Here is a 26,339-nt window from a genome sequence, read left to right as displayed (position 1 = left end):
CATGTTTCAGTCTCTTTCAGAACACACTCAACACACGTGATCCGTGGAGACCGGACGGAATGGTACTCAAAGTCAATATCTGATAGGGACATCTAGCCGCAGATTCCTTAACTTAGACTATCCCCAGGCGTCAGACTGGATCCGGAAAACTTTCCGCAGCAGCACTGCTCCGCGACGGTGAGTGGCGCCGCACAGCTCCGCCCTGACGTCGTCCATGGACGTGACGTCAGCGGAGCCATATAAACCCTTCCCGGCGCGCTGACATCAGTTTTTCTTTTCCACGTCCCAACGCGGATCCAGGAAAACCAGCGGTTCCTTGGCCTGTTTTTCAGGCCTTCTCGATGTCTTTGGCATCCTGGAACAGTGTGCGATGCCTTTCGGTTTTAAGGCGTGTGAGACCTGTACCCGGCAAATGTCTGTCACGGATCCGCACACGATATGTATGTAGTGCCTGGGAGTGCACCACGACTCCGAAGAGTGGGACGCCTGTCGGCAGATGAAACCAAAGTCCCTAAGGGAGCATCGTATGAAGCTGCTGTTAGCCCGGATGTCCGGTCCTGCGCCTTAATGCCGCCGTTCTCCCTCTCTGGATGGGGCCTCCTCAGAGGTCATTCCCGCAGACATTGTTCGGAAACAGGTAAGCACAAGCATAAGTCACGGAGGTCGTCCTCCCATAAACGTGACGCTGGGGCCCGTTGCTCTCGGTCTTTACCAGGAACAGGCACCCAGGAGTCGTCTTCCCCCATACCCACCCTTCCCGGGTGTCGGAGCGACAAGGTCCCAGATGGAGGCCTATTCAAAGGCTCTCCAGTCTTTCTTTGGGTCACCCCCTCTCCCTGGTGCGCCTTCTGGTCCCACAGAGGGGGAAGGCACTCATGTCGGGTCTTCGCTGGCGGATTCGTCCTTGGCGCCGGCTGCGTGCATCGACTCCGGTTCCGGAGTCGATACGATGTTGGAACACGGCCTGGAGGGGCATCCCAGTCGTCCGTCCAGTCGCCGCATAGCCCTGTGCGGCTTAATGCGCTGACGTCTGCTGTGGCCCCGAGTTTGATGCCCTGTCGACCTCTTTCCTTCCCGCAGGTGGTCGAGTCGCTGTCGGTCCGCGCCCAGATCGAGTCCCCTCTGGAGGTTCTCGACATCGATACGACGCCGTCTCGGCGTCAGTCCACGCCGGCGCCTACAGCTCCTCTGTTACAGGAGGATGAGATCCCTCTGGGCTCACTGTGCCCAGGGTCGTTTCGGTGTCCTTTGGTGCAGATGCCTAGCGTTCCATGGCCTTTGGATCAATCTCAGGCTCCTCCACCTCTACTTTCTAGTGGACGAGTTAGCCTCCATCTGTTCCTGAACGATGGTTTGTTGTCGCCCCCCAGAAGTGTGACAAAGGCTAGTGCGGCTTTCACGAGGGCTGTTCGCAGAGCTGATGATATTCTTCACTTGCAGCCCCCTGTGGTTTCCCTGCCCTCTGATGCTTTACTGGATCTCCTCCACATGGAGCCTGTGGACGTGGAGCCTTTGCTGCCCCTTGGTGGGTCTTTGTTTGCATCCTGCTTGGTACCTGGGCACGGCCCTCCTCTGGTGACCCTGTTGATCGGGCCATTGCACCGGTATTGCGATCCTGTCTGCTTGTCCCGTCACCCTAGAGCTCAGGGTCTGGTTGTCCAGGTGGCTTTCGCCTTGCAGCCTTCTTCCGCTCTGCCGTTGCTTCCTCCCACTAGGGAGTCTTGGTGGCTGGAGACATGTGGTCGCCACTTTTTTGCCTCCGCCAGTCCGGGCATCTGTGCCTTGAACACGTCTTGCGTGTACGCACGTGTTTCCTTTGCCCTTTGGGACTTGGTTGAGCTCCTTCTTCCTTCTCTTTCAGAAGGACCCCGGGCTGACTTGCATCGCCTTCTTCTTGATGGCTGGGGAATGACACAACTTTCCCTTTGCTCGACCCTGGGCGCACTGACTCTGTGGGTAGAGCAATGGCCCGGTCGGTTGCCTTGCTCCACCCATGCATGGCTGCACCATAGTCGTTTTCACGACAATGTTCGGGACGCTCTTCAGGATCTGCCATTCAATGGCGTGGACTTTTTTGACTGTCACGCTGATTCAGCGGTTTCTCACCTCATGTCTGGTCTCCCGTGATTTTCTGGCCCTTGTGACCTGGCTTTCTCGTCCTTGTGGCCTATCTTTCTCATACGTTGTATCACTTTGTGTTGCTTTTTCTTCATAGGCAGCGTTGCCTTGTTTGTTTTGGACCCTGGGTTCGTGACGTAATACCCAGATGGTCTAGGCGGCTACTCCGCCATGTTTGTCTTTGTTCAGTTCAGCTGGTTCTGCCTACATTTCAGTCCTCAGTCTGTGAGCTTGTCTCAAGAGGGAAGCCCCCTTGCTGGGTTTAAGACTCACCCTATGTGGGGTATTTGCTGGCTATTGTGTAGCTGCCTTCCTACAAGGAAGGTTTGGTACGCTCCTGTGGAGTCTTCATCACACAGGTTCTTCTGTGGCTCAGTCTGTCCTCTGTTTCTGCTGTTAAGCGACCCACAGGTAGGTTGGCGTCGCTCTATTGCACTTTCAGTTACGGTTGGGGTCAGTTCCATACTGTGAGGCTTCTGCCTCGCCTGCCTTTCACAGGGGTGTTTTCCAGCTTCGCTGTGTTCTTGTCCATGTTGGCAGCTCTTCTCTTCGCCAGCCACTGCCCCTTGGGGCCCCTTGCTCTGTTCCGTTCTGGCACAGTTCTTCCGCGGCTGATGCCGTGCCATCATATAGCGCCAGGGCAGAGCCGCTGCGTGGCACACTTCTTCAGTGTTTGCGTGTAGTATGGGTGCACCCTGGTATGTTCGCTATCATGGGGTGCCTGCGCTCTTTCTTCCGCTTCTGCAGTGACTGGTTCTACCCTCCACTTTCCGGGATGGGTAATACTTTCTCGTACTTCAGCCCTGTCTGGTTTTGTCTATAGGCGGTGGCGTCTTCGCCATGTACGTCTATGCTGTACACTGCCTTGTGCCCTCATTTTCTCGGCACTTCCCAAACAGGAATTTTTCCAATTTCCCTGCTGCTTTCCACGCAGGTGTTTTCCACGTTTCTGCTTTGGGTTGCTGCTGTAACACTCTCAGGGGAAGTGTTCTCTTCTCTTGGGTAGTCTTGTCTGTATATCCCTAGGCCGTTAAGTTGGTCCTGACTGTTTCCACTTTCGTTTCTGCTCCATCTCCTCATCTGTCTAGTGGAGGACCGTGGATCCTCCTGGACGGTTGGCTGATGTCGCTTACGGATCTGGACATTGTCCTGTCTAACTCTGCTTCAACATCACTGTTGGTACTTATAGCCTACCCTTGTCTTGTTTTATGCAACACATCCTTTTTAGATGGTGTATCTTTCTTAATGTATATCTGCTCTGTGCTCTTCCCACGACGGGGTCGCGCAGGCAACGTTCCTTACTGCGGTGTCCGTGGTCTTCGCCCCGGTCTGCTCATGGTGCGAGCTCTTGTGTGTGTGTCCGGCTTGCCGGAGGCCCCTTTTTACCGGTTGCCTACCTGGGCTGCTCACGCTACCCTACAGGGGGATTTCCCTATACTTAGTGTGGTCTGGCGTCCACACTGTATGCTTATGTGTATTCCTGTCTTCCACATGAATGCCAGTCTTACTGTGGTCCTGTTCTGGGTGCTTCTGCTTGTTGCCGTCCACCCTCTCACATGTCTTTGTGAAGGAGCGACTGCGTACTGAAGTGACTTGTGTTTCTGGTAATGCCGGCGCTTTCTGGCCATGGGTGGGCATCCTGCCAATGCTGCCCCACGTATCTTAGCAGGTGCAGGTTCAACAGTGCTTTTTTCCACTGTTGTGCATACTCGACCGATCTACGCTGACTGTCATACCCTTTTGTCCTCTCTCTGGTTCTTGCTTCCTGTCGACACATCGGATCCTGCGAATCCATCAGACTCTAGGCTCAGTTAATCTTCTTTTACGAAGCCATGAACTCTCACTTCCGCACCGGCATTTCTGGCTCTGTGCTTCTTTCTCTCAACCCGGTATTCACACAGGGGTTTTCATGCAGTTCTTGGTCTTTTGGTGCCTTTGCCTCCCATTGTTTTCCGATCTTTTCAGAGCTTCGTGGTCTGGTGTTGGCTGCGCTGGCATTGCTGTCCCCACTGTGTTTCGTCACCTTGTTGATGACTAAGTTCTCTCTGGAATTTGGTGGGGTTCAGTCGCAGACCCTCCTCCTGTATGGGTATGGCTTTGGTATCAATTCTAAGTTAAGGAATCTGCGGCTAGATGTCTCTATCAGATGGATGAGTTACTTATTTATTTATTTTATTTATTTGTTTATATAGCTCTAGAATCGACCCCCGAAGGGGGTATCTCTGTGGTTAGAGTAGACTGTGAGAGAGTGAAGCAACTCCAGCAGAGTTTAACAGGCGCAGAAAATGGTGGTCTTAAGCAACTTCCTGAATTGCAAGTGATCTAGACAATGTCTCAAGGACAAGGGGCGTTCACTCCAGTAACGAGGGCCAAGATGGGAAAGAGCTCTTCCTCCTAGTCTTGCCTTACTTACTCGAGGCACCACCAGAACGTGTTTAGCACTCGAGCGGAGGGATCTTGATGGTACATAGGGCATGAATTTCTCAAAAGGATAGGATAGGCCCAAGTTAAGCAGTGCCTTCTGAATGGTGCAGCAGATTTTAAATTTGACCCGTTGGCGGATAGGGAGCCAATGCAGCTTCATGAGAAGAGGGCTAGAGGGGTTCCTAGAGGGGGCATTAAGGACCAACGCGCCGCAGTGTTCTGAACTACCTGCAGTCTGCTGAGTGAGGCATCATTAGCAGAGACCAGCAGGCCGTTACAGTAGTCCAGACGACTTAATACCAGTGCATGGACTAGAGTTTTCCGGGTGGAGTCCGGAAGCAGGGGGAAAACTCGGCGGAGCAGGCCTATTACATGAAAACAGGAACCAGCTGTCTGAGCAGCGTGCTCCTTCAAACTGAGGGCTTGATCTAGACGGATACCCAGATTTTTTACTGTAAACTTGGGAGCGGGATGGGGACCTAGGTCTGTAGGCCACCAATCTGGGGTCCATAGGAGGGGGGCCTCTCCAAAGAGCATTATCTCTGTTTTTCCCACATTACACTGGAGGAAATTATTCTTCATCCAGTGTGATATGGCTCTCATCCCATTAGAGAAGGCTAGACGTACCGCCGAGGTGAATTTATCCAATTGAAAGAGTAACTGGGTATCGTCGGCATATGATATGGGAATGAACCCATGTGTCCTCAGAAGATTGGCCAAGGGAGCAATATAGATGTTGAATAATGTAGGGCTCAGACATGAGCCCTGGGGTACTCCCTTGGTCAATTCTATAGGGGCCGAGCGATACGGGCCTAGGTTGACAATCTGGGAGCGATCAGACAGAAAGCTCCTCATCCATTGTGGGGCTGATTTTCGTAGCCCAACCTCTTCCAACCTTTTGATCAGAATACTGTGAGAAACTGTGTCTAACGCTGCGGATAGGTCCAAGAGCACCAGAATCAGAGTGGCCTTTATCTAGGGGCATCCTGATGTTATCTGTGACCGCTAGTAACGCTGATTCGGTGCTGTATTTGGGCCTAAATCCGGACTGGGAAGGAGCTAAACATCCTGTCAGTTCGACATAGTTGGAAAGGTGGGTATTGACATGTTTTTCCATTAGTTTTCTCAAGAACGGGAGGAGTGAAATAGGACGGAGGTTAGAGAGATCCGTCCACTGTGTTTTAGTGCTCTTACGAATGGGTCTAACCTGAGCAACCTTCCACCCCAGCGGTACATGGCCTTCCGTTAGAGAGAGATTAATAAGAGATTGCACCGAGGGAGACAGATGTTTAGCTAAAGACGGAATGACTTTAGCTGGAATATGGTCAGAAGGGGACCCAGACTTGTGGATCAGTGATTCAACCTCTGCTAATGTAATTGCGGGGAAGTTCTCCAACAACTGAGAGTTTGTTAGATTCAATTGGTCCAAGGCCATAGGGATCTGCTGCAGGCTTCCTGTTGCGGTAATTTTTCCATAGATAAGCTCTATCATTTGTGCAAAATAGAGAGCAATATTACACAGCAGTTGGGAGGGGGCCTCTAAGCTTTCACATGCCTTGGGGTTAATGAAGGACTGAAGAATCTGGTGCAGGGTTTTAGAAGAGTTGCCGGCCTGGGCTAACTGAGCTATTATATGGGTTTTCCGTGCTATTTTGATATTTTTATGATAGATGGACAGAGTGGAATAGAACCGATCTCTGTCCGCCTCATCATGAGAAGCACGCCAGATTCTCTCCCAACTTCCTGCAAAGTTGTTTTTGAACTCGCAATTGAACCGAGAACCAGACTGCCTGTGGGCGATTAGGATGGCTCAAGGAAGATTTCAGAGGTGCGATGTGGTCAATGGCTATTGAAACAGCTGAGTTATATTTGGACAGTGCTTCCTCAATATTGTCCGATGCAGAATTTTGAGGCCTCAAAAAAACGGTTTTTAAGTTTTCCGCTGAGACTTTCTGCCACTGCCTGCGAGTATAAAATGTAGCTGGTTTAGGTATTTTGAGATCTGTAGGGTCCTGAATAAAAAATTAAATGACCGAATGATCAGAACAAGTAAGTTGTTGGGGGGGTTCGCACTGAATCTTAGAAGAATATAATATCCAAAGTATGACCAGCTATGTGGGTCGGGCCTTCATTAAGCTGGGATAGGCCTAAAAGGGATAGGTCAGCCAAAAGAGTCTGTGCATGTGTGTTGGAGAGACATTCACTATGGATATTGAAATCTCCTAAGAGTAGAAATTTATTGCAGGCGTTCACATACGGGGCTAATAGTTCAACCAATTGTAGAGAGAAATCAGCTAGGGGTCTTGGGGGACGATAAATTAACGCCCCTTTCCAGCTAGCCTGCATGGAGGAATCTATCCTAAAGACCAACATCTCCAGAGTAGCATCGCCACATTGGTTTAGGATGGAGACATTGATTCCATCTTTATGCACAATGGCAATTCCACCGCCTGTCTTCATAGTTCTGTCCAGTCTAACCATTTTATACCCCTCCGGTATGCCTAACGCTATAGCGGGCACAGAGTGGGGCTTGAGCCAGGTTTCGGTTAGAAAGCCCAGTTCAGGTTGAACCGAGGACACTAGGTCCCATACCTCAACGGAGTGTTTGGGCAGCGATCGAATATTGCACAACAGATTTTTCCACCCCTTCCTTGAGTTATCCACGGAAGTGTTGATAGCCTGACCAGGAGAGATATAGTTGACCTGAAATCGGCATGCTCTAGAGGAAAACTGACCTTCTGGGTAAGGCCAGATTTCTGTCCGACAAGTGGGGGTTAAATTGGTCTGTAAATTAATCAGTTCTTGTCTGGTATAGTGTGTGTGCATGGGGGGGCCATGGTTGACATAAAATTGACCAGGGTCTCTAGCTCCTGGCAACGTCGTGCCACGGATGGGCGCAGACGGGCTTGCCTTTGGCGTGCCGCCTGCGCGCCCACTGCGTGTTCCGCTCTGCATGCCCATTGATGTGAAAGTGAAGGTGGGGACTAGACCGCCATCCCTCAATTGGCCGGAAATGGCTTCCCTCCACAATCGGGATTAGGACCTGCGGTGGACCGGGGAAGCGAACCGGAAGTGTGGCTCAGAGAAAGAAACCTCGCAACATCCGGTATTTCCCTTGTGATCTTAAAATGTTTAGAAGATGTGTGCACCTTTGGTAATGATGTATCTGGTAGAGACACAGTCGAGCCGCAGATTCCTTAACGCCCGCCCATCCTCCGCGTTCTGCGAGGACCTTTTCAGGTTTGGTTTTCTGCATTCGCCTCCCTCCAGGTGGCTTTGTCTTTCTGCGGGGTGACATCTTTCACTTCACTCCTCGACGGGATGCTTCATTTTGTTTTGCTTGCTCTACTCCACCCATTCTCATAATTGGGCGGTATGCTCATGTCTTCTTTTACATCTACGCCTTGGGTCGTCCAGTGTGGGGTCTACTCAAGTCCCCCCCCCCCCCCCCTTCCTTCTCAATCGCCTTGGGGTCTCTTACCTCCCCTGCAGTCCATTGGTTTGAAGTCTATTGGCTCTGCCTCAGTCTATAGATCTCTTACAGGGGATACAACGTCCCTTTCAGGTGTTGACTTGTGGTGGATTGTCATTGCTCATGTGTTCCGGACTTAATGCCCTTCACAGTTATATATTGTGGTTGCAGACTTTGTTGTCTGCCATGATGTTTTTTCACATCTTCTTCTGCCTCCGGGGAGGGTTTAGTCTTCGCTTTTGCGGGGTCGCTTCTCAAAGTGGTGCTCTGCTCTTTCCCTTCACTATTTTTCAGTATACAGTGCCTGGCACTGTCCTTTATGGTGCTGTTTTTCACCATTCAAATTTCTTTTTCTTTTTCATCTTTTTCTCACACTGTTTCCATACTCTCACAATTTTTGGTGGTGGCTCCGCGTTGTGGCGCGGAAAAGTTTCTCCGACGAAAACTGACAGTGCACCGGGAGGGACTTACATGGCTCCGCTGACGTCACATCCGTGGACGACATCAGGACGGTGCCGTGCGGCGCCGCCACCCGGCGCACAGAGGTGCTGCTGCAGAAAGTGTTCCGGATCCAGTCTGACGCCTGGGGATATTCTAATTTAAGCAATCTGCGGCTAGACTTTGTCTCTACCAGATACATCGTTACCGAAGGTAAGTAACTCGTCCGTCAAACTAATAATAAGTTGTCGGAAAACCTTTTATTTATATTCCAAACCTTTCTCTGTACTTTTTTCTTATTTTTTTTTAGAATCAGAGCAAAAGTAACATAGACTATTAATGTCTCAACTTTTCTTCTTTTCTTTTTCTAGGTGTTTTAATGACTGCCGTCTTCCTTACTTGACAGGCTCTCCCTCGTGGAGTATTAAAAAAAACAAAAAAAAACAGGATCGTCCCTCAAAAGAAAAAAATATCGAGTCAGGAACCTTGTTTTGGTTTTCTAAATTTTTATTCTGTAAGTGTACCGCCACTACAACCGTGTTTTGTGATCCCACTCGTCTTTGGATAGGTGCTCAGTGGTTAGGTGTGGACGCTCTATTTCCTACCCATCACCTCTCTAACGACCAAAAAGAAAAAATAGGCACTTGCCTTTGGCCACGGCTCACCTGGGTTGTGGCAGGGGATATCTTGGCGCTCTCTCCTCTTTTGGGGCAGCTGCTTTGGTCACTGGTGTTCCCGGACCGGTCTTTGGCAGCCTCTTCACCGGAAGGTCCTCTGCCCCTGTCCTCTGCTACCTGGGCCCCTCCTTCTTGTCTTGATGTTACCGTCACAGGTTGTCTCGCCGTCTCCTCGGTCTGGATGGTTCCCTTCTGCGGGGTTCTCTTCTGTTTCTTGGCCTCCGTGTTTTCATCAGCGTCTTCCTCGTTGTCTCCCTTGGCGTCTTCCTCTTCTCCCTTCATAAGCCCGCCTGACGATGTTTCGGTCATGTGTGACGGGTATGCCGGTATGCTACCTTTAGCTTTCTGTGGGTAGCCTTTGGCAGCCATCTTGGAATTTCTGCTTAGAAAGAGTACGGTATCACAACATGTTAAGTAGCAAGCAAAAAGGCATATACCAGAAGATTTTAACGGAATAACTTGCTACTCCAGAGTTACGTGCTGCATAGTGGGGCACAATGTATACAGCAGGAAAAAAGGGTCATGGAAAGTGCTGCCCTTAAGATTACCTCAGCATCTAAAACATGCATATCTTAGAGAAAATAAGTGACACAACCTGACGAAAATAGCATGACCTCGTAGTATTTTACTTAAATCATAATAATGTTCCCAAATATGATAATTATACCTCTCTACATTAGAAAAAAGTTTTAAAGCATGAGGATCATTTGCACAGAAGCAACTCGCAACCTTTCAGAAATCTGCTGAAAAATAAGTTAAAAAAAAAAAGCTCAACACACTGTTTCTCATTGTTTACTCAAAAAGTAAAACGATAAACTGCAGCTCTGAATGGGCGGGGAAGATACTGCTCTGGCGGTGGGCAATGAAGATCAGGTCGGACACAAAACAAAATGTTTTAAATCAGATGAATGATGTGAAATTAAGTCACCTTGTGTTTTGATCAGCACTACTTTGCCAGAGCAGGAAAGCATCATAACTGTTTGAACAGTTGTTTAATGTTGCTAGCATAATGATTGTTGTTCATGATATGTGAATTGTGATACAATTTCACTTACATTCTTGCACAAGTAGCACTAGATCCTATGGCTGTCCTTTGCAGCTACCATTAGAGGTTCATTAGGTCTCCTATTTTGCGATGAAGATAGTAATCTCACCACTCTTGCTTAGAAAAGGATTATGAATACAAATGATAACTTGGTGAGTCTGCAATGAAGTATCACACATCCACTTTTAGAGCTTTTTTTTTTTATAATAAAGGTAAGTTTCATTAACACATTTTCTTTCCCCTCACAACTAAGATATACAATTCATTGCATCTCTTCAAAGGTTATGAGTACATTTTTATATTTGATTGCATGCATACTTAAGTCAAACATCCATGAAAATTAAGCATTGGTTGCAGAGGCGTAAGAGTAAGATCAGTAAAGGTATGGAGAGATTCTATTATCGATACTATGGTTTGAAAATACCCGCTTATAGGGACCTGATGTATTTTTCACCATTTCATCCTGCTGTCTACTTCTATAGTCCTTGTATATTTTCATGAAATATTATCCAGTTTATTATTCCATGCCTCTTTACCTTTCAGGTTGCATCAATTTAAAGAGGAGGCAAAAACCTACATTGGGGCCAACATTAAAAAGGTATGTATGCAGCTTGTTAGTTCATTGACTGATATTGTTCACTGACAGTCATTGCTTGCATTATTGTGTTGTTTAATTGTTTGCGTGCCCTTTGATGATTTTCATGGTTCATCAGTTTCCATTGGCAACTTGATTTTTTAGATTTCTTAAACATTCATAAGGGTAGGACTTATTTTTACTACACCGTCTGCAATTTGCTTCACTCTTAATTTGTTCCTACTCTGCCATGCTTTCAAATGCAACTGTTTAGGGCCAGTGGTTTGTACTCCTCGCATATCAACGGATATTGATTTAGACCTGTGCACAAGACGCTTATGGGCAAGTGTAGATCATTTGCAATTGATCAGAACATTATGTTTCGAGGCATATGAGCTGCTGATCGTACACTGTGCATAGATCGCCATCTGGTGTTGGGCTCGGATGCTTGCACCTTGTTGTTGTCTTGGAAGAGTCTTTTGTAGTCACGAGTTAGGTGACTCCTCCCTTAGACGATAGTTCGCAAGGGCATCGACTCCATCCTCAGATTGTTTTTTTCTGCCATTGGGTTTGGATGTAACTTTTGTGCTCCGGTTTGACAACTTATTTTCCAAACCATTTTGACGCTCAAACTATCTGGTATTGTCTTCGATCGCGGATCTTCGATGCGCATCTCAACTACTCTATTCCGGTTGTCGACGCGGACCTCTGGGCCTGTCGACACAGTTCGGGCCTACAGCTCATGGCTCATGGCTCCCTCGAGCTTTGAGCTGACGAGCTCCTGGACGACGCACCTGCGTGCCTGTGCGGGCACTGAGGCCCTTGACGGTTGCTTGGCGGCCCTCTCTTCCACCCCTAACTATTTTCTCTACTGAGGAGGGAAGTTATCCCGAAACCCGAGCCATGTCTCGGGCGATATTTTAAAACCCGGGACATGGATCGGGTCTAGAGATCATCAGTTCAACAAGTGCTTACTTGCACCCACTGGGGTGAACCACTCAAGAACTCCATCAGAGATCATCAGTTCAACAAGTACTTACTTGCACCCACTGGGGTGAACCACTCAAGAACTTCATGTACCAGCTTCCCTTGGGGGCGACCCGGAGGAGGAGCTAGCGGAGTGCGGTCCATTGCGGTTGTTTATAAAAATGGCTCCCTCGAGCTTTGAGCTGACGAGCTCCTGGACGACGCACCTGCGTGCCTGTGCGGGCACTGAGGCCCTTGACGGTTGCTTGGCGGCCCTCTCTTCCACCCCTAACTATTTTCTCTACTGAGGAGGGAAGTTATCCCGAAACCCGAGCCATGTCTCGGGCGATATTTTAAAACCCGGGACATGGATCGGGTCTAGAGATCATCAGTTCAACAAGTGCTTACTTGCACCCACTGGGGTGAACCACTCAAGAACTCCATCAGAGATCATCAGTTCAACAAGTACTTACTTGCACCCACTGGGGTGAACCACTCAAGAACTTCATGTACCAGCTTCCCTTGGGGGCGACCCGGAGGAGGAGCTAGCGGAGTGCGGTCCATTGCGGTTGTTTATAAAAATGGCTCCCTCGAGCTTTGAGCTGACGAGCTCCTGGACGACGCACCTGCGTGCCTGTGCGGGCACTGAGGCCCTTGACGGTTGCTTGGCGGCCCTCTCTTCCACCCCTAACTATTTTCTCTACTGAGGAGGGAAGTTATCCCGAAACCCGAGCCATGTCTCGGGCGATATTTTAAAACCCGGGACATGGATCGGGTCTAGAGATCATCAGTTCAACAAGTGCTTACTTGCACCCACTGGGGTGAACCACTCAAGAACTCCATCAGAGATCATCAGTTCAACAAGTACTTACTTGCACCCACTGGGGTGAACCACTCAAGAACTTCATGTACCAGCTTCCCTTGGGGGCGACCCGGAGGAGGAGCTAGCGGAGTGCGGTCCATTGCGGTTGTTTATAAAAATGGCTCCCTCGAGCTTTGAGCTGACGAGCTCCTGGACGACGCACCTGCGTGCCTGTGCGGGCACTGAGGCCCTTGACGGTTGCTTGGCGGCCCTCTCTTCCACCCCTAACTATTTTCTCTACTGAGGAGGGAAGTTATCCCGAAACCCGAGCCATGTCTCGGGCGATATTTTAAAACCCGGGACATGGATCGGGTCTAGAGATCATCAGTTCAACAAGTGCTTACTTGCACCCACTGGGGTGAACCACTCAAGAACTCCATCAGAGATCATCAGTTCAACAAGTACTTACTTGCACCCACTGGGGTGAACCACTCAAGAACTTCATGTACCAGCTTCCCTTGGGGGCGACCCGGAGGAGGAGCTAGCGGAGTGCGGTCCATTGCGGTTGTTTATAAAAATGGCTCCCTCGAGCTTTGAGCTGACGAGCTCCTGGACGACGCACCTGCGTGCCTGTGCGGGCACTGAGGCCCTTGACGGTTGCTTGGCGGCCCTCTCTTCCACCCCTAACTATTTTCTCTACTGAGGAGGGAAGTTATCCCGAAACCCGAGCCATGTCTCGGGCGATATTTTAAAACCCGGGACATGGATCGGGTCTAGAGATCATCAGTTCAACAAGTGCTTACTTGCACCCACTGGGGTGAACCACTCAAGAACTTCATGTACCAGCTTCCCTTGGGGGCGACCCGGAGGAGGAGCTAGCGGAGTGCGGTCCATTGCGGTTGTTTATAAAAATGGCTCCCTCGAGCTTTGAGCTGACGAGCTCCTGGACGACGCACCTGCGTGCCTGTGCGGGCACTGAGGCCCTTGACGGTTGCTTGGCGGCCCTCTCTTCCACCCCTAACTATTTTCTCTACTGAGGAGGGAAGTTATCCCGAAACCCGAGCCATGTCTCGGGCGATATTTTAAAACCCGGGACATGGATCGGGTCTAGAGATCATCAGTTCAACAAGTGCTTACTTGCACCCACTGGGGTGAACCACTCAAGAACTCCATCAGAGATCATCAGTTCAACAAGTACTTACTTGCACCCACTGGGGTGAACCACTCAAGAACTTCATGTACCAGCTTCCCTTGGGGGCGACCCGGAGGAGGAGCTAGCGGAGTGCGGTCCATTGCGGTTGTTTATAAAAATGGCTCCCTCGAGCTTTGAGCTGACGAGCTCCTGGACGACGCACCTGCGTGCCTGTGCGGGCACTGAGGCCCTTGACGGTTGCTTGGCGGCCCTCTCTTCCACCCCTAACTATTTTCTCTACTGAGGAGGGAAGTTATCCCGAAACCCGAGCCATGTCTCGGGCGATATTTTAAAACCCGGGACATGGATCGGGTCTAGAGATCATCAGTTCAACAAGTGCTTACTTGCACCCACTGGGGTGAACCACTCAAGAACTCCATCAGAGATCATCAGTTCAACAAGTACTTACTTGCACCCACTGGGGTGAACCACTCAAGAACTTCATGTACCAGCTTCCCTTGGGGGCGACCCGGAGGAGGAGCTAGCGGAGTGCGGTCCATTGCGGTTGTTTATAAAAATGGCTCCCTCGAGCTTTGAGCTGACGAGCTCCTGGACGACGCACCTGCGTGCCTGTGCGGGCACTGAGGCCCTTGACGGTTGCTTGGCGGCCCTCTCTTCCACCCCTAACTATTTTCTCTACTGAGGAGGGAAGTTATCCCGAAACCCGAGCCATGTCTCGGGCGATATTTTAAAACCCGGGACATGGATCGGGTCTAGAGATCATCAGTTCAACAAGTGCTTACTTGCACCCACTGGGGTGAACCACTCAAGAACTCCATCAGAGATCATCAGTTCAACAAGTACTTACTTGCACCCACTGGGGTGAACCACTCAAGAACTTCATGTACCAGCTTCCCTTGGGGGCGACCCGGAGGAGGAGCTAGCGGAGTGCGGTCCATTGCGGTTGCTCATGGAAAGGACTCCATTAAAAAAATGCCCCCAGTGTGGAGCGAAATTCCCACATAGTGACCATCACAAGGTCTGCAACCTGTGTCTCTCGCCTGAACACGACGAGAACAATTGCCAGGCTTGCGCCTCCTTTCAATCCAAGAAAACCATCCATGTTCACTGGGCCCGACGACACATTATGGCGCAGAGAGCAGCTCCGGCACCAGCGGACATCTTTGACGAAGGCCCCGATGTCCCAGAGGAAGATTCAGAGGATTTGGAAATAGTGTCCGAAGCAGACGACTCAGACTCAAACGACCACATCACTCCTGGTCAACGAGTGAGACAAACCATCGGTTCCGAAGCCAAAGCCCTCGGAACCGAAAAAGATTTCCGTCTCCACAGCCAAGCCAAAAGACTCCAAACCACCTCCTAAGGCCTCGGAGCAGAAATCCAAACCCCGCTCGGACCCGAAGAAGTCGGCGCCGAAAGCGGTTACCGAAGAGGAGGAACTTTTTACACCGGATCCTGTCGATCCCAAGCAGAAAAAACTCCATGTAGACCCCAAAACAGGGCATGTGGCTGCTATTCCACACAAGAAGAGGAAGCTGGACACACCAGACACTTATGCAGTGCCTGTAAAGAAAAAAGACGGTGCCACTTCACCTATAAGACCCTCTTCCCCTGTTCTTCCTCCTCAGCCTGTTCTTCCTCCTAAACCTGTCTCTCCTCCACAACTTCCACCACAATCACCACCACAGGATGATGATAATGATGATTTAGGGGGTGGGGGATGCAACAATGACCCTTTCACTGACGACGACACAGACACACCACAGGACGATTGGGACGATTACGATTACCCAAAAGATACCCAGCCATATCCAACAAAACCATCTCCCCCAGATGATAATATTGGCTTTGGTCAGCTTGTTAATAGAGCTGCTGTCTACTATGGTGTCCACATGCATTCAGACCCTGCAGACGAGGATTTCCTTCTAGACACCTTCGAACAGTCACAGAAGACTGTCCAAATACTACCAATGCTAAAAGGGGTCATCAAACATGCCCCTGACATATTCAAAGACCCAGTGAGAGCTAGAATTCTCAATCCCAGAATTGACAAGCAATATAAACCTGCCCCAGATGATCCCATCTACATCAAAAGGCAGCTACCCTTAGACTCACTAGTGGTAACTAACGCTAGGAAACGCGCCAACTCTCAAACCTCCGGTGACGCACCACCTCCGTATAAAGAATCAAAGTTATTAGATGCCTCTGAGTTACTGCTCAAGCAGCCAATCACTGGCACATAGCCAACACCCAAGCATTACTGGCTAGGTATGATAAGGCTCACCATGACTGGCTAGAAACCCTATTACAACATTTACCTGATCAGTACAAAACCCAGGCAAATGACTTAATTCAAGAGGGCAAATTAATAACCAACGCCTCAATCAAGTGTGCCCTTAATGCAGCTGACACAGCCTCTGGGTCCATTAACACTAGTGTGCTACTCAGACGACATGCCTGGCTGCGCATTTCAGGCTTTAAACAGGAGGTACAGTCAACTATCCTCAACCAGCCGTTCAATCAGGAACAACTTTTTGTACCGGCTGTAGACACCACTCTAGGAAAGATGAAAAAGGACACACGTGGTTCCTTTTGCCGCTCCTTTTATAGAGGAGCATCCAAAAACATTGGAACAGAGACCGTCTCCTCTTCCTACAAAAACACCACGCAAACATCCCCCAACAGAGGATTTTTTAGAGGCGGATACAGGGGAAATAACAACAAAGGGCGAGGCCAAGGTAGCAACAACACCCGCGCCTCCCCCACTAATAAATAGTGACTTCCCTCCACTCTCTCCAGACCATTCCACTCCGGTCGGGGGAAGACTTTCACAGTTCCTACCTGTCTGGGACTCCATCACAACAGACAAGTGGGTAAGACAAATTATCCAGTATGGTTGCTGCCTGGAACTTACAGCAACCCCACCCACCATACCACCCAAACAGCACCCAATGTCCACGGAACACCTTACAGTCTTAAAACAAGAGGTTCTCTCACTGCTTCAAAAGCAAGCAATAGAACCAGTTCCCTTACAGCATCAAGGAACAGGGGTTTACTCACTATATTTCCTAATCCCCAAGAAGGACGGGACTCTAAGACCAATACTCGACCTCAGACCCCTCAATCTCTATATACAGTCAGATCATTTTCATATGATCACTCTCCAGCAGTTCCTCCCACTGCTGCAACAAGGTGACTTCCTTGCCACATTAGATCTCAAGGACGCCTACTTCCACATTCCCATACATCCTGATCACAGGAAGTATCTAAGGTTCATAGTGGACGGGCAATACTATCAGTTCAAAGTCTTTCCTTTCGGGGTGACCACCGCACCCAGAGTGTTCACAAAATGCCTTGCGGTGGTAGCAGCACACTTAAGAAGACAACAAATCCATGTCTTTCCATATCGACGACTGGCTAATAAAGGCCAAGTCATTCAACCAGTGTGTTCATCACACTCATCAAACCACCCAGCTGCTACACGACTTAGGATTCACAGTAAACTACTCCAAGTCACATTTTCAGCCCTCTCATATACATCAGTATCTAGGGGCCACACTAGACACCTCCAGAGCTCTGGCATATCCCAATCCAGCCGGGATAGCCCGTATACAAGCCCTAATCACCAAATTTCAACCAAAGCACTCCCTTCCAGCAAGGGTATTCATGCAACTCATAGGAATGATGGCCTCTTGCATCTTTATCGTACCTCATGCAAGACTTCAGATGCGTCCCTTACAGGAATGCCTAGCACGCCAGTGGAACCAGGCTCAGGGACAACTTACAGATCTGGTGTTGGTGGACCGCCGCACACATCGCTCTTGCAGTGGTGGATCACACAAAATCTGTCCAAATGATGGCCGTTCCTCGAACCGGTTCCACAGATAGTGCTAACAGACGCATCACTCACCGGTTGGGGAGCCCATCTCCTAAAACATACAATTCAAGGCAAATGGACCACTCAACAAAAAGTGCTCCATATCAATCACCTGGAATTACTAGCAGTATTTCTAGCATTAAAATCATTCCAAGTTCATCTACAGAACAAGACTGTTCTAGTCCGGACAGACAACATGACAGCCATGTATTACTTACAGAAACAAGGAGGCACACATTCTTTGCAGCTGTCCCAGCTTGCACAAAACATTTGGAGCTGGGCCATTCCACAAAGCATATACCTGCTTGCAGAACATCTTCCAGGAGTTCACAATCAGATTGCGGATCTGCTAAGTCGGCAGACACAGCAGATACACGAATGGTAACTTTATCCCCTAGTTCTTCAACCATTTTTCCAACTGTGGGGTCAACCAGACATAGATCTGTTCGCCACACACGCAAATGCAAAATGCCCAGCCTTCGCCGCCAGGTTTCCACACCCATTGTGCAAAGGCAAAGCGATATGGATGAACTGGTCAAGCAGATTTGCGTACGCTTTTGCGCCACTCCCACTGATTCCCCTAGTAGTACGCAAGCTCAGACAACAGTCTCTAAAGATGATCCTAGTGGCTTCCACATGGGCACGCCAGCCGTGGTTTACAACACTACTGGAACTCTCAGAAGCTCCACACCAAAAACTATGCCTCTCCCCAACATTGCTAACGCAGAACCATGGAGAGATAAGACACCCCGATCCAGGTCAACTGAATCTAGCAATCTGGCTCCTGTAGTCCTAGAGTTTGGTTATCTTAACCTTTGCCGGACTGTATAAACAACATTATAGAAGCCAGACGCCCTACTACTAGAGCTTGCTATGCTGCAAAATGGAAAAGATTTGTCATCTACTACACTAACAATCATGCTTCCATCCAGGACATCATTTGCTACTTGCTACACTTACAAAGATGTAATTTGGCATATTCATCCATACGATTACATTTAGCAGCACTTGCTGCTTATTTACAAAATAGACAACACTTGTCACTATTTAGGGTACCTGCAATTAAAGCCTTTATGGAGGGCCTTAAAAGAATAATTCCTCCCAGATTGCCACCCTCTGCGGTGTGGAATTTAAATATTGTCCTTACCAGGCTGATGGGTCCCCCATTTGAACCGCTACATAAATGTGAACTTCAGTTGCTCACATGGAAAGTAGCTTTCCTGGTCGCAATTACCTCTCATATAAGAGTAAGTGAGATCCAGGCTTTAACCATACAAGAACCATTCTTACAAATACATCGTAACAAAGTGACTCTCAGAACAAATCCAAAATTCCTTCCCAAAGTCATCTCTGCTTTTCATCTTAACCAATCAGTTGAGTTACCAGTGTTTTTTCAAAACCCAGTCTCCGTAGCAGAGAGAGCTCTTCACACACTAGACGTCAAAAGAGCACTACTTAATTACATTGACAGGACTAAACCCTTTCCAAAAACAAAAAAACTGTTTGTAGCCTTCTCCCCACCTCATAAAAGTAACCCCATCTCCAAAGCTGGGATTGCGAAGTGGAAAGTAAAATGCATTCAAGTATGCTACCAAAAGGCTAAACGCACATTAACAATTCCCCCTAGAGCACATTCAACACGCAAACTAGGTGCTTCCATGGCATCCCCTTAGATGACATATGTAAAGCAGCAACATGGTCTACACCACACACCTTCACCAAACACTATTGTGTTGACGTGCAGGCTAAGCAGCGGGCTTCTGTAGGCCAAGCTGTTCTTAAAACACTTTTTCAAACTACTGCAACCGATACAGGTGACCACTGCTAGGGGAGACACTGCTGTACAGTTTATGCACAATGTACGATCTGCTGCTCATATGCCTCAAACGGAAAATGCTACCTACCAGTATGCATCTGTTCTTGGCATGTAGAGCTGCAGATCAGTACACGCCCACCCACCTCCCCGGAACCTGTATCTGTTCCAGTATTATCTTAATTACATACAGTCACATGGACATCTCTTCTATTTCTTACTGACTCCATCATTTCCCATCATGGCGAAAAACAATCCGAGGATGGAGTCGATGCCCATGCACACTATCGTCCAAGGGAGGAGTCAGCTATCTCATGACTACAAAAGACTTTTTCCAAGACAACAACAAGGTGCAAGCATCCGAGCCCAACACCAGATGGCGATCTATGCACAGTGTACGGATCTGCAGCTCTACATGCCAAGAACAGATGCATACTGGCAAGTAGCATTTTCCTGTTTCTTTATCGCCTGCATGACCTTCCTGGTTGTTTGAGGCCCTGACTTTCTTGTAGCCTCTTCCATAACCTATTATTTTTTATTAGTTGGTGACCCTTCTTATCTACTGTGCACATGGCATGTTTCTCTCTCTGACATGTGCCAACGCACTCTCCACCTTCTCCTACTATACACGTTGGATTGGATCATCAGTCTAAAGCACCACTATACTGGGACTCTGTTGTAGTGAGCACAATCTACTCTTCACTCATACACAAGTTTTGGGGGGCATTGTAAGCCCTAACCTCTTACATTGTGCCATCTAATGCTTGCAGGCGTCTTGATAGTGCTTATTGAAGCCCTGAAATAGCGATAAAAAGAACCTGAGAAAATTGTCAGTCAAAAGGCAATGTTAATTGACAGACATTTTGCTTTATAAATGAAGCAGAAGATACACAGCATGCAGTTTGATTTTGCTGGCCATAGCAGTGTGTGAGCTTAACTCCTTGGGTACATCACACAACAGGAGGACCATCTTAAGAAATGTGTCCCCACTATTCTGTAGGTCTCTGAACATTTTGCCATCTTTTGTCGGTCTGACCTTATAAATCCCCAGATGTCTGGGCAGTAAAGTGATTGCCAATCATTGTCATAGTTTTCCAAAAAAACAAAATCCATGGCAGTAATCCTTTTTGACTTGGAGATCCTTATGTCAGTGAACAAGTGATTTAAGTGCCTGAGCACAGGATGCATGATAAATGTAAACACTCTTCATGGTAGTAGTGATCTTGCTTAGTGCAGTAAATGGTCACTCCTTTCTGGACAAGGGTTTTAACACATTAAACTTGCAGCCATTATGCTATAAAATAATTTTTATAGTAGACTTTAAAATGTGGATGGATTCCCCAGATCAACCAAACAGCATTTGTAAAGCCCAAAACTCGCCCCTAGGTGTATCTGGCCGCTGTGTCTCCCTCGAAGAGCCAGGTCTTGAGTCTCTTTCTGAAGTCTGTCAGTGAGGGGGCTGACAGGGAGCTGGATGGGGAAGGACATTCCAGGTCTTGGCAGCGATGTAGGAGAATGAGCGGCCACCACTGCCAGGTGGGTGTGTGAGGGCGATTGAAAATTAGCACAGGTGTTTCTCCATGACTAGGTCCCAAATCTTTGGGGCCCAGGCTGGTCTTGCCGGTTCAACCTTCACTTCTCCAGTGGCGACGTTTTATTTGAACGTTGCTTTGTGCGCCCAAGGAATTCGTTGAGTTTCTGTAAAACAGCCAAATGTTTATGGATGTCAAAAGGCGTTTCCTCCACCACTGTAATGACATTATCGAGGTCTGGTACACATGTTCTCACACCGAACAGGTGTTCGTAAGGAGTAGGACCCCCTAGGGATTTTCTTGGCATTCTATTGAGTGCCCTCTGGACCACATATAGGTGATTGACCGAACAGCCACCCAAGCCTAATACTCTTGCTGGTAAGGACTGCTTTAAGTTACGGTTTTTCACCTCAACTACTGAATTTCCCTCAAGATGATAGGGGGAGGAGTACCGCAAAGTCATACCCATATTTTCTTTGGCTTCTTTGTAAGCCTGAGAGCTAAACACCGGGCCCTGGTCGGAATGTGTGTGCCAATTGCGTATGTCTCGATCAAGATTCGCAGATCTGTTCTAACCGCTTGAACGTCAGCCAAGTTTTGTGGCCGAACCGAATGCTAGAGCACGAATCCACTGCCACCGAGATGTACTTGTAAGACCCATCTGATTGAGAGGGGGCGCAGTGATCCAAATAAACAACTGCTAAATGCTTGTCTGAGATCAATATGGGTGTCTGAGGTCGATATGCTATGGTTGAGCCCTTCATCTACTGGCAGATGTCACATATGAGGATGAAGTCCTTGGTCTGTTTTGTAAGACCAGGCTACCAATAGTGGTGCTTCAGTAATTAAACTCTACCAGTGACCTCTGTGTGTGCTGACCCCAGACTCATGTGCAGCTAGTATTTAACCCAATCTGCGATCATTGTTTGGTATTACTCTATCCCCCCCACTCCTGAAATTTGAGCGTACAGAATGTTTTGTGTATCTAACTTGTAGTAGTACTTGAGTGAAAAACCTTTCCTGTTGCGAGTAGCATTGACGGCTACCATGATGTCACTGTCTTTTCCTGTACTTAAATGAGTGATTGCAGACACGGCAGTAGTGTGAACTGTTGCCTTTGCGGCCTCTTTGGCCATGGAATTCCCTTCAACATGCTGATGACGCAATGTGTGAATAACATGAGCCCGTGGCAAGCATTTGTCCAGCTTTGCCACTTGTTCCCATAGCTTGATTGTACAACTCTTGTTTGAGAAGCTCGGCTTGGTATATGGTGTACACTTATGTAAATGGGCACCTTGCACCAATACAGACAACCTTGATGGTGATTTTAGTGGTCTTAGGCAACCTTAGAAAGCTCTCTAAGCGGTAGCTGAGGAGAACTGCCTTTAGCTAAGTCCAGAAGGAGTGTAAAGCAGCTTGTTTTACCAGAACATAATCTGATTGATCTTGATTAAGTGAAAAAGAACCACACAGTGTATTTATAAAAATATGTATTTATTATAAGACACTCCTAACACATGCAGATATCTCCTAGCCGGAGATGTACACAATGCCCAAATGCTTTTCAATAGAAACATTTAAGTAGCACGCAATACACCGTGGTCACCAGGGGGAAACTAAACCATATACTAAAATAGTGGTATGTGAACCACGACTCGATTCAAGACTATATCAAGTTGACGCGGTGCCCAGGGGTTTGGTTACTGCAGTTCTGACGAGGGATACTGGCCTCAAATTTGGTATGAAGTCAGTGCAGGCCTTGAGGGAGTTGTAGAACCACCACCTGTGTTGCTGAACCTTTCGGAATCTGTATGAGCCCTGGAGCAGCAGACCAGTTAGCTTGGTTGTGGTGCCTGCAGATACAGGGAAGAGACTCCTTCACTTCAGGGGAGATTCCTTCAAGTGTCTTGGATGTCCACAGGCCTTGGAAGGTTCCTGTAAGAAGCACAGGCACGGACATTGCAGCAGACGAGCAGGGCGCCGAAACCAGGAGCAGCAGGAGTCTTCTGAGTTGCAGCCTTGATGCCCAAAACATAGACCAGTGAAGTCCAGAGTACCCACACGGTCAAAGATGAAGTGAAGTGAATCTTGTCCCACGACAAATGTAGGGACCCACCCTCAGGTAAGCCCTTAAATACCCTGAGGAAAGGGTTGGGACTATTCAAGGTACCCTCCCAGGGAAGGAGTTGGACTGTGGGGAGGATACTCCCATGTCCTTTATCCAGTTTCACGCCAGAGCGGGAGCCAACGGCTCCCTGAACTGATTTGAACTGGACTATGCATGGAGGGCACCAAATGTGCCCTACAATCAGTCTCAGTGGCGCTGGCAAGCTCCTCCACCCTGCCCCAGTACACTAAACCCTGTCTGGGAGGTGCTCACACCTCTCTGTGACAGGATATCTTTTGTTCTGCCTTCACTTGCTTGAGCTTGGCTCTGCAGCAGGAGGGACGAATACTTGTCTCTGGCCGGCAGCAGCCCGAGCTTGATGTCCGGTCTGGAAGACTGGTACTGGGAGCACTGAGGGCCTCCTGGAGAAGCTTTACAGTGCATGGAATCATACCTCCCACACCGTTTACTGTGTGGGGGTTTGATTCCAACATGTGTGATACCAAACATAACAGGGTTTGCTACAACCAGTTTAAATATGATCATCGCATAATGATGCATGGCCCCTCTATATGTTTTATGGCGGATTCACTTTTAACCTGGAGAATGGACTCCGTCGTTAATAGGGGTGCCCGCTCATGCAGGGGTACCCTCACTCTTAGAGCTGAGCACCCTGGCTTCAGGATTGAAAGGCCTTGATAGGTTTTAAGTGCAGTGACCTCCGATATAGGGAAACCATTATCTGTTGTAAGTGGTGTTAGTACCAGCCTACACAGGGTGTAATGGCTGGCCTGTAGTTACAGTTTGAGTGGTCTCCGATGGGTGGCATAATACATGCTTCAGCCCATGGGGGACCCCAGGTGTACCTCTGCCCTGGGTACCTCAGTACCATATACTAGGGACTTACAAGGGTACACCAGTATCCAATCTGGGGTGTACCCAAGTACTTACCATAGCCAGTTTAGGGGAGAAAGCACAGAGACTGGGGTCCTGATTAGCAGAATCCCAGTCAGACTCGTCAAACAGCATAACAGGCAAAAAGTGGAGGTAACCATGAAAGCAGATCCAACTTTCCTACAGATATAAACAGCATGAGACTCATTACGACCTAGTAGGCTAGTACGGGCCCTGTGGCATAGTGAACACGGGACCTGTTTCTGCGCAAAACCGTCGCACTAAAGTCATCGAGTGTAAAAAAAAAACAACCAAGTTGCGGAAGGAATTCTGAACTGAATCTGAGCCACTGGCGATCTTTTGGAGATGCTTCTCAGCTTATCATTTTTCACTCACTGTGTCACTCTAAACCGAGGCTGGCCATATGCAAATCAGTCTTGCTCCTGGTCTTATAATAGTCCAGCCCTAACTGATATGCTAGGTCCTCGGCAGCCCACACATTAAGCACTGAATGCATATAATCCGTACCAAGCCGGAACATATTCACATTTGTTGAGCCCGATAAAATTATGCTAATGTTGGGTTAGTAAAATAGCTTCCAAGCTACCTAAAACTGGGATTAGACAAAGAAAAATCATGGCTTGTTTTATCTGGTTTAGCTCATATGAGTCGTACAGCCATGGCCAATGGAATTAATACAATAATGAATGACCACATTATGTGGCTTTGTTGATTATATTTTGTGGCAGGGAAAAGTAGAGAATTTCAAAATAGCTAGATATTAATGTCTGACAACATGGAATGTAGTTTGACTGTAAACGATAAAAGGTGTTGAGCTAAAGGGGGTACCAATGCTATTGACATTGTATAGATTGTATTTACAAAAAAAATACACCTATGTAAACGTTTTTTCTTGATGTCTTGGATGCGCACAAAGAAACAATATTTTATTCATTCTGGCCCTTGCCACTTTTGAGTCAAATACCTATATAAAGTGTATGCATATTGCTGTTGGCAGGCAGACAAGAAGTCTCACAAGTACATGCACATTTCTAGTAGGAAAAATGTGTGCATTTTATTCTGCCCATTTAAAAAAAAAATGTTTTATATGCCTTCAATTTTGGATTTACGTGTGTTTACACTTTAGGGCTTTTACAAGCATCCCTTTCCAGCTTTAACCACAGTTGTGCGACCTGTATTTTACAGAACATATTCATTATGCGGGAGTTGCACTAGTAACCACGTCGGCATATGTGGCTTTAGACCCTAAACCGGTTTCCATATGTTTGGGATTCTAATAAACTCTCAGAGCCCTCTTATGGTAAATGACGCTTTCAGAAAAGCTACTATAGAAGTAAACATACATTTGTGTGAATTGAGATGCGAGTCAATTTCATGTCAGAGAGTGGGTTAAGGAACAAGTATGAAAAACCCATAAATATGTGAAGAATGGAATGCAAATAATTTTAGTCATGCCCTGAGAAAACATCCAGCACTCGTGACACCAACATTTACATAAGGTGCACTTCTGAATTATCTAGTATATATCAATGTACACTTGATATAACTTGCAGAAAAGTCATGTGTGGCTTCCGAAAGCATAGCTAATCCCGATTTTACACAGATGCTACTTTACCTTAGATAGCATTGGTGTCTCAAGGTTACAGGGTGTTAATAGCCTGCACCTTAGACAGCAGGGCTGTCTCTTGGGTTACTTAGATGGTACTGCGGGTTCCAATTAGAGGAAAGCTATGCTTCTGGATACCTTGCATTTAAAGGCTATATAAATAAACTGCAGTGAATAGCCCTAATCACCCCAACACATCTGGGCAAAAACACATGAGAACAGAGTAAAAACAAGATGTGTGAGAAAAGATCCAAATAATTTTTGTAGGGAAAACAATGAATTAGTCCCTACATGTGAGAGGCCAGTCCCCAGACTTATAACTTTATTAATTAACACTCACAAATCTACCCAAAGTTAACATTTCAAACCAAAACTTTATATTTTCTTAAACATACATAAGACACATCAAACAAATAACAATAACACAATAATCATCAGTATTTCAAGATTTCTTCCTACCCATACAATCTAATGACCGTGGCAAAAAAACAATTCATATGCAATCCGTGTGGGAGATAGTCCCGTACACACATAGGAGGGTAACTTTCAACCTCTACACAGTCCAGGGCAAAAAGAACGCCTACAAAATAATGCACTGAAGTAAATACTTAAAATATTCTACATTATAAACCCAAGGTGCCTGATCTTCCCTGCAAGTGACAGTGCAAGCACTTAAATAAAAAACACATTGAGACTAAACATATAAAAAAAACAACTAATAAAAACAGATTAAAAAAGAATAAAAACAGAACCACATACTAGAAACAGCGCCTTGGTGGACAGAAAAAAAGAAAATAACGCCACCACCAATATGCGACTA

The 26,339-nt window shown here is 47.7% G+C and overlaps 1 protein-coding gene across 5 annotated transcripts in view; it reads left to right on the top strand.

Moving 5' to 3' along the window:
* GBF1 (golgi brefeldin A resistant guanine nucleotide exchange factor 1) overlaps positions 1 to 26,339 on the top strand; it is a 2,300,480-nt gene that overhangs the window by 335,783 nt on the left and 1,938,358 nt on the right. For all 5 annotated transcript variants that reach the window (XM_085603553.1, XM_085603551.1, XM_085603552.1 and 2 more), the window contains exon 8: positions 10,718 to 10,772. In XM_085603553.1, the coding sequence (XP_085459679.1) occupies positions 10,718 to 10,772 (55 nt within the window). The remainder of the gene's footprint in view (positions 1 to 10,717; positions 10,773 to 26,339) is intronic.

The sequence above is a fragment of the Triturus cristatus genome, chromosome 1_2 (assembly GCF_964204655.1).
Source record: "Triturus cristatus chromosome 1_2, aTriCri1.1, whole genome shotgun sequence".
Taxonomy (NCBI): domain Eukaryota; kingdom Metazoa; phylum Chordata; class Amphibia; order Caudata; family Salamandridae; genus Triturus; species Triturus cristatus.
The sequence above is the reverse complement of the archived record's forward strand: the minus strand, read 5'-3'. Positions and strand labels throughout refer to the sequence as shown.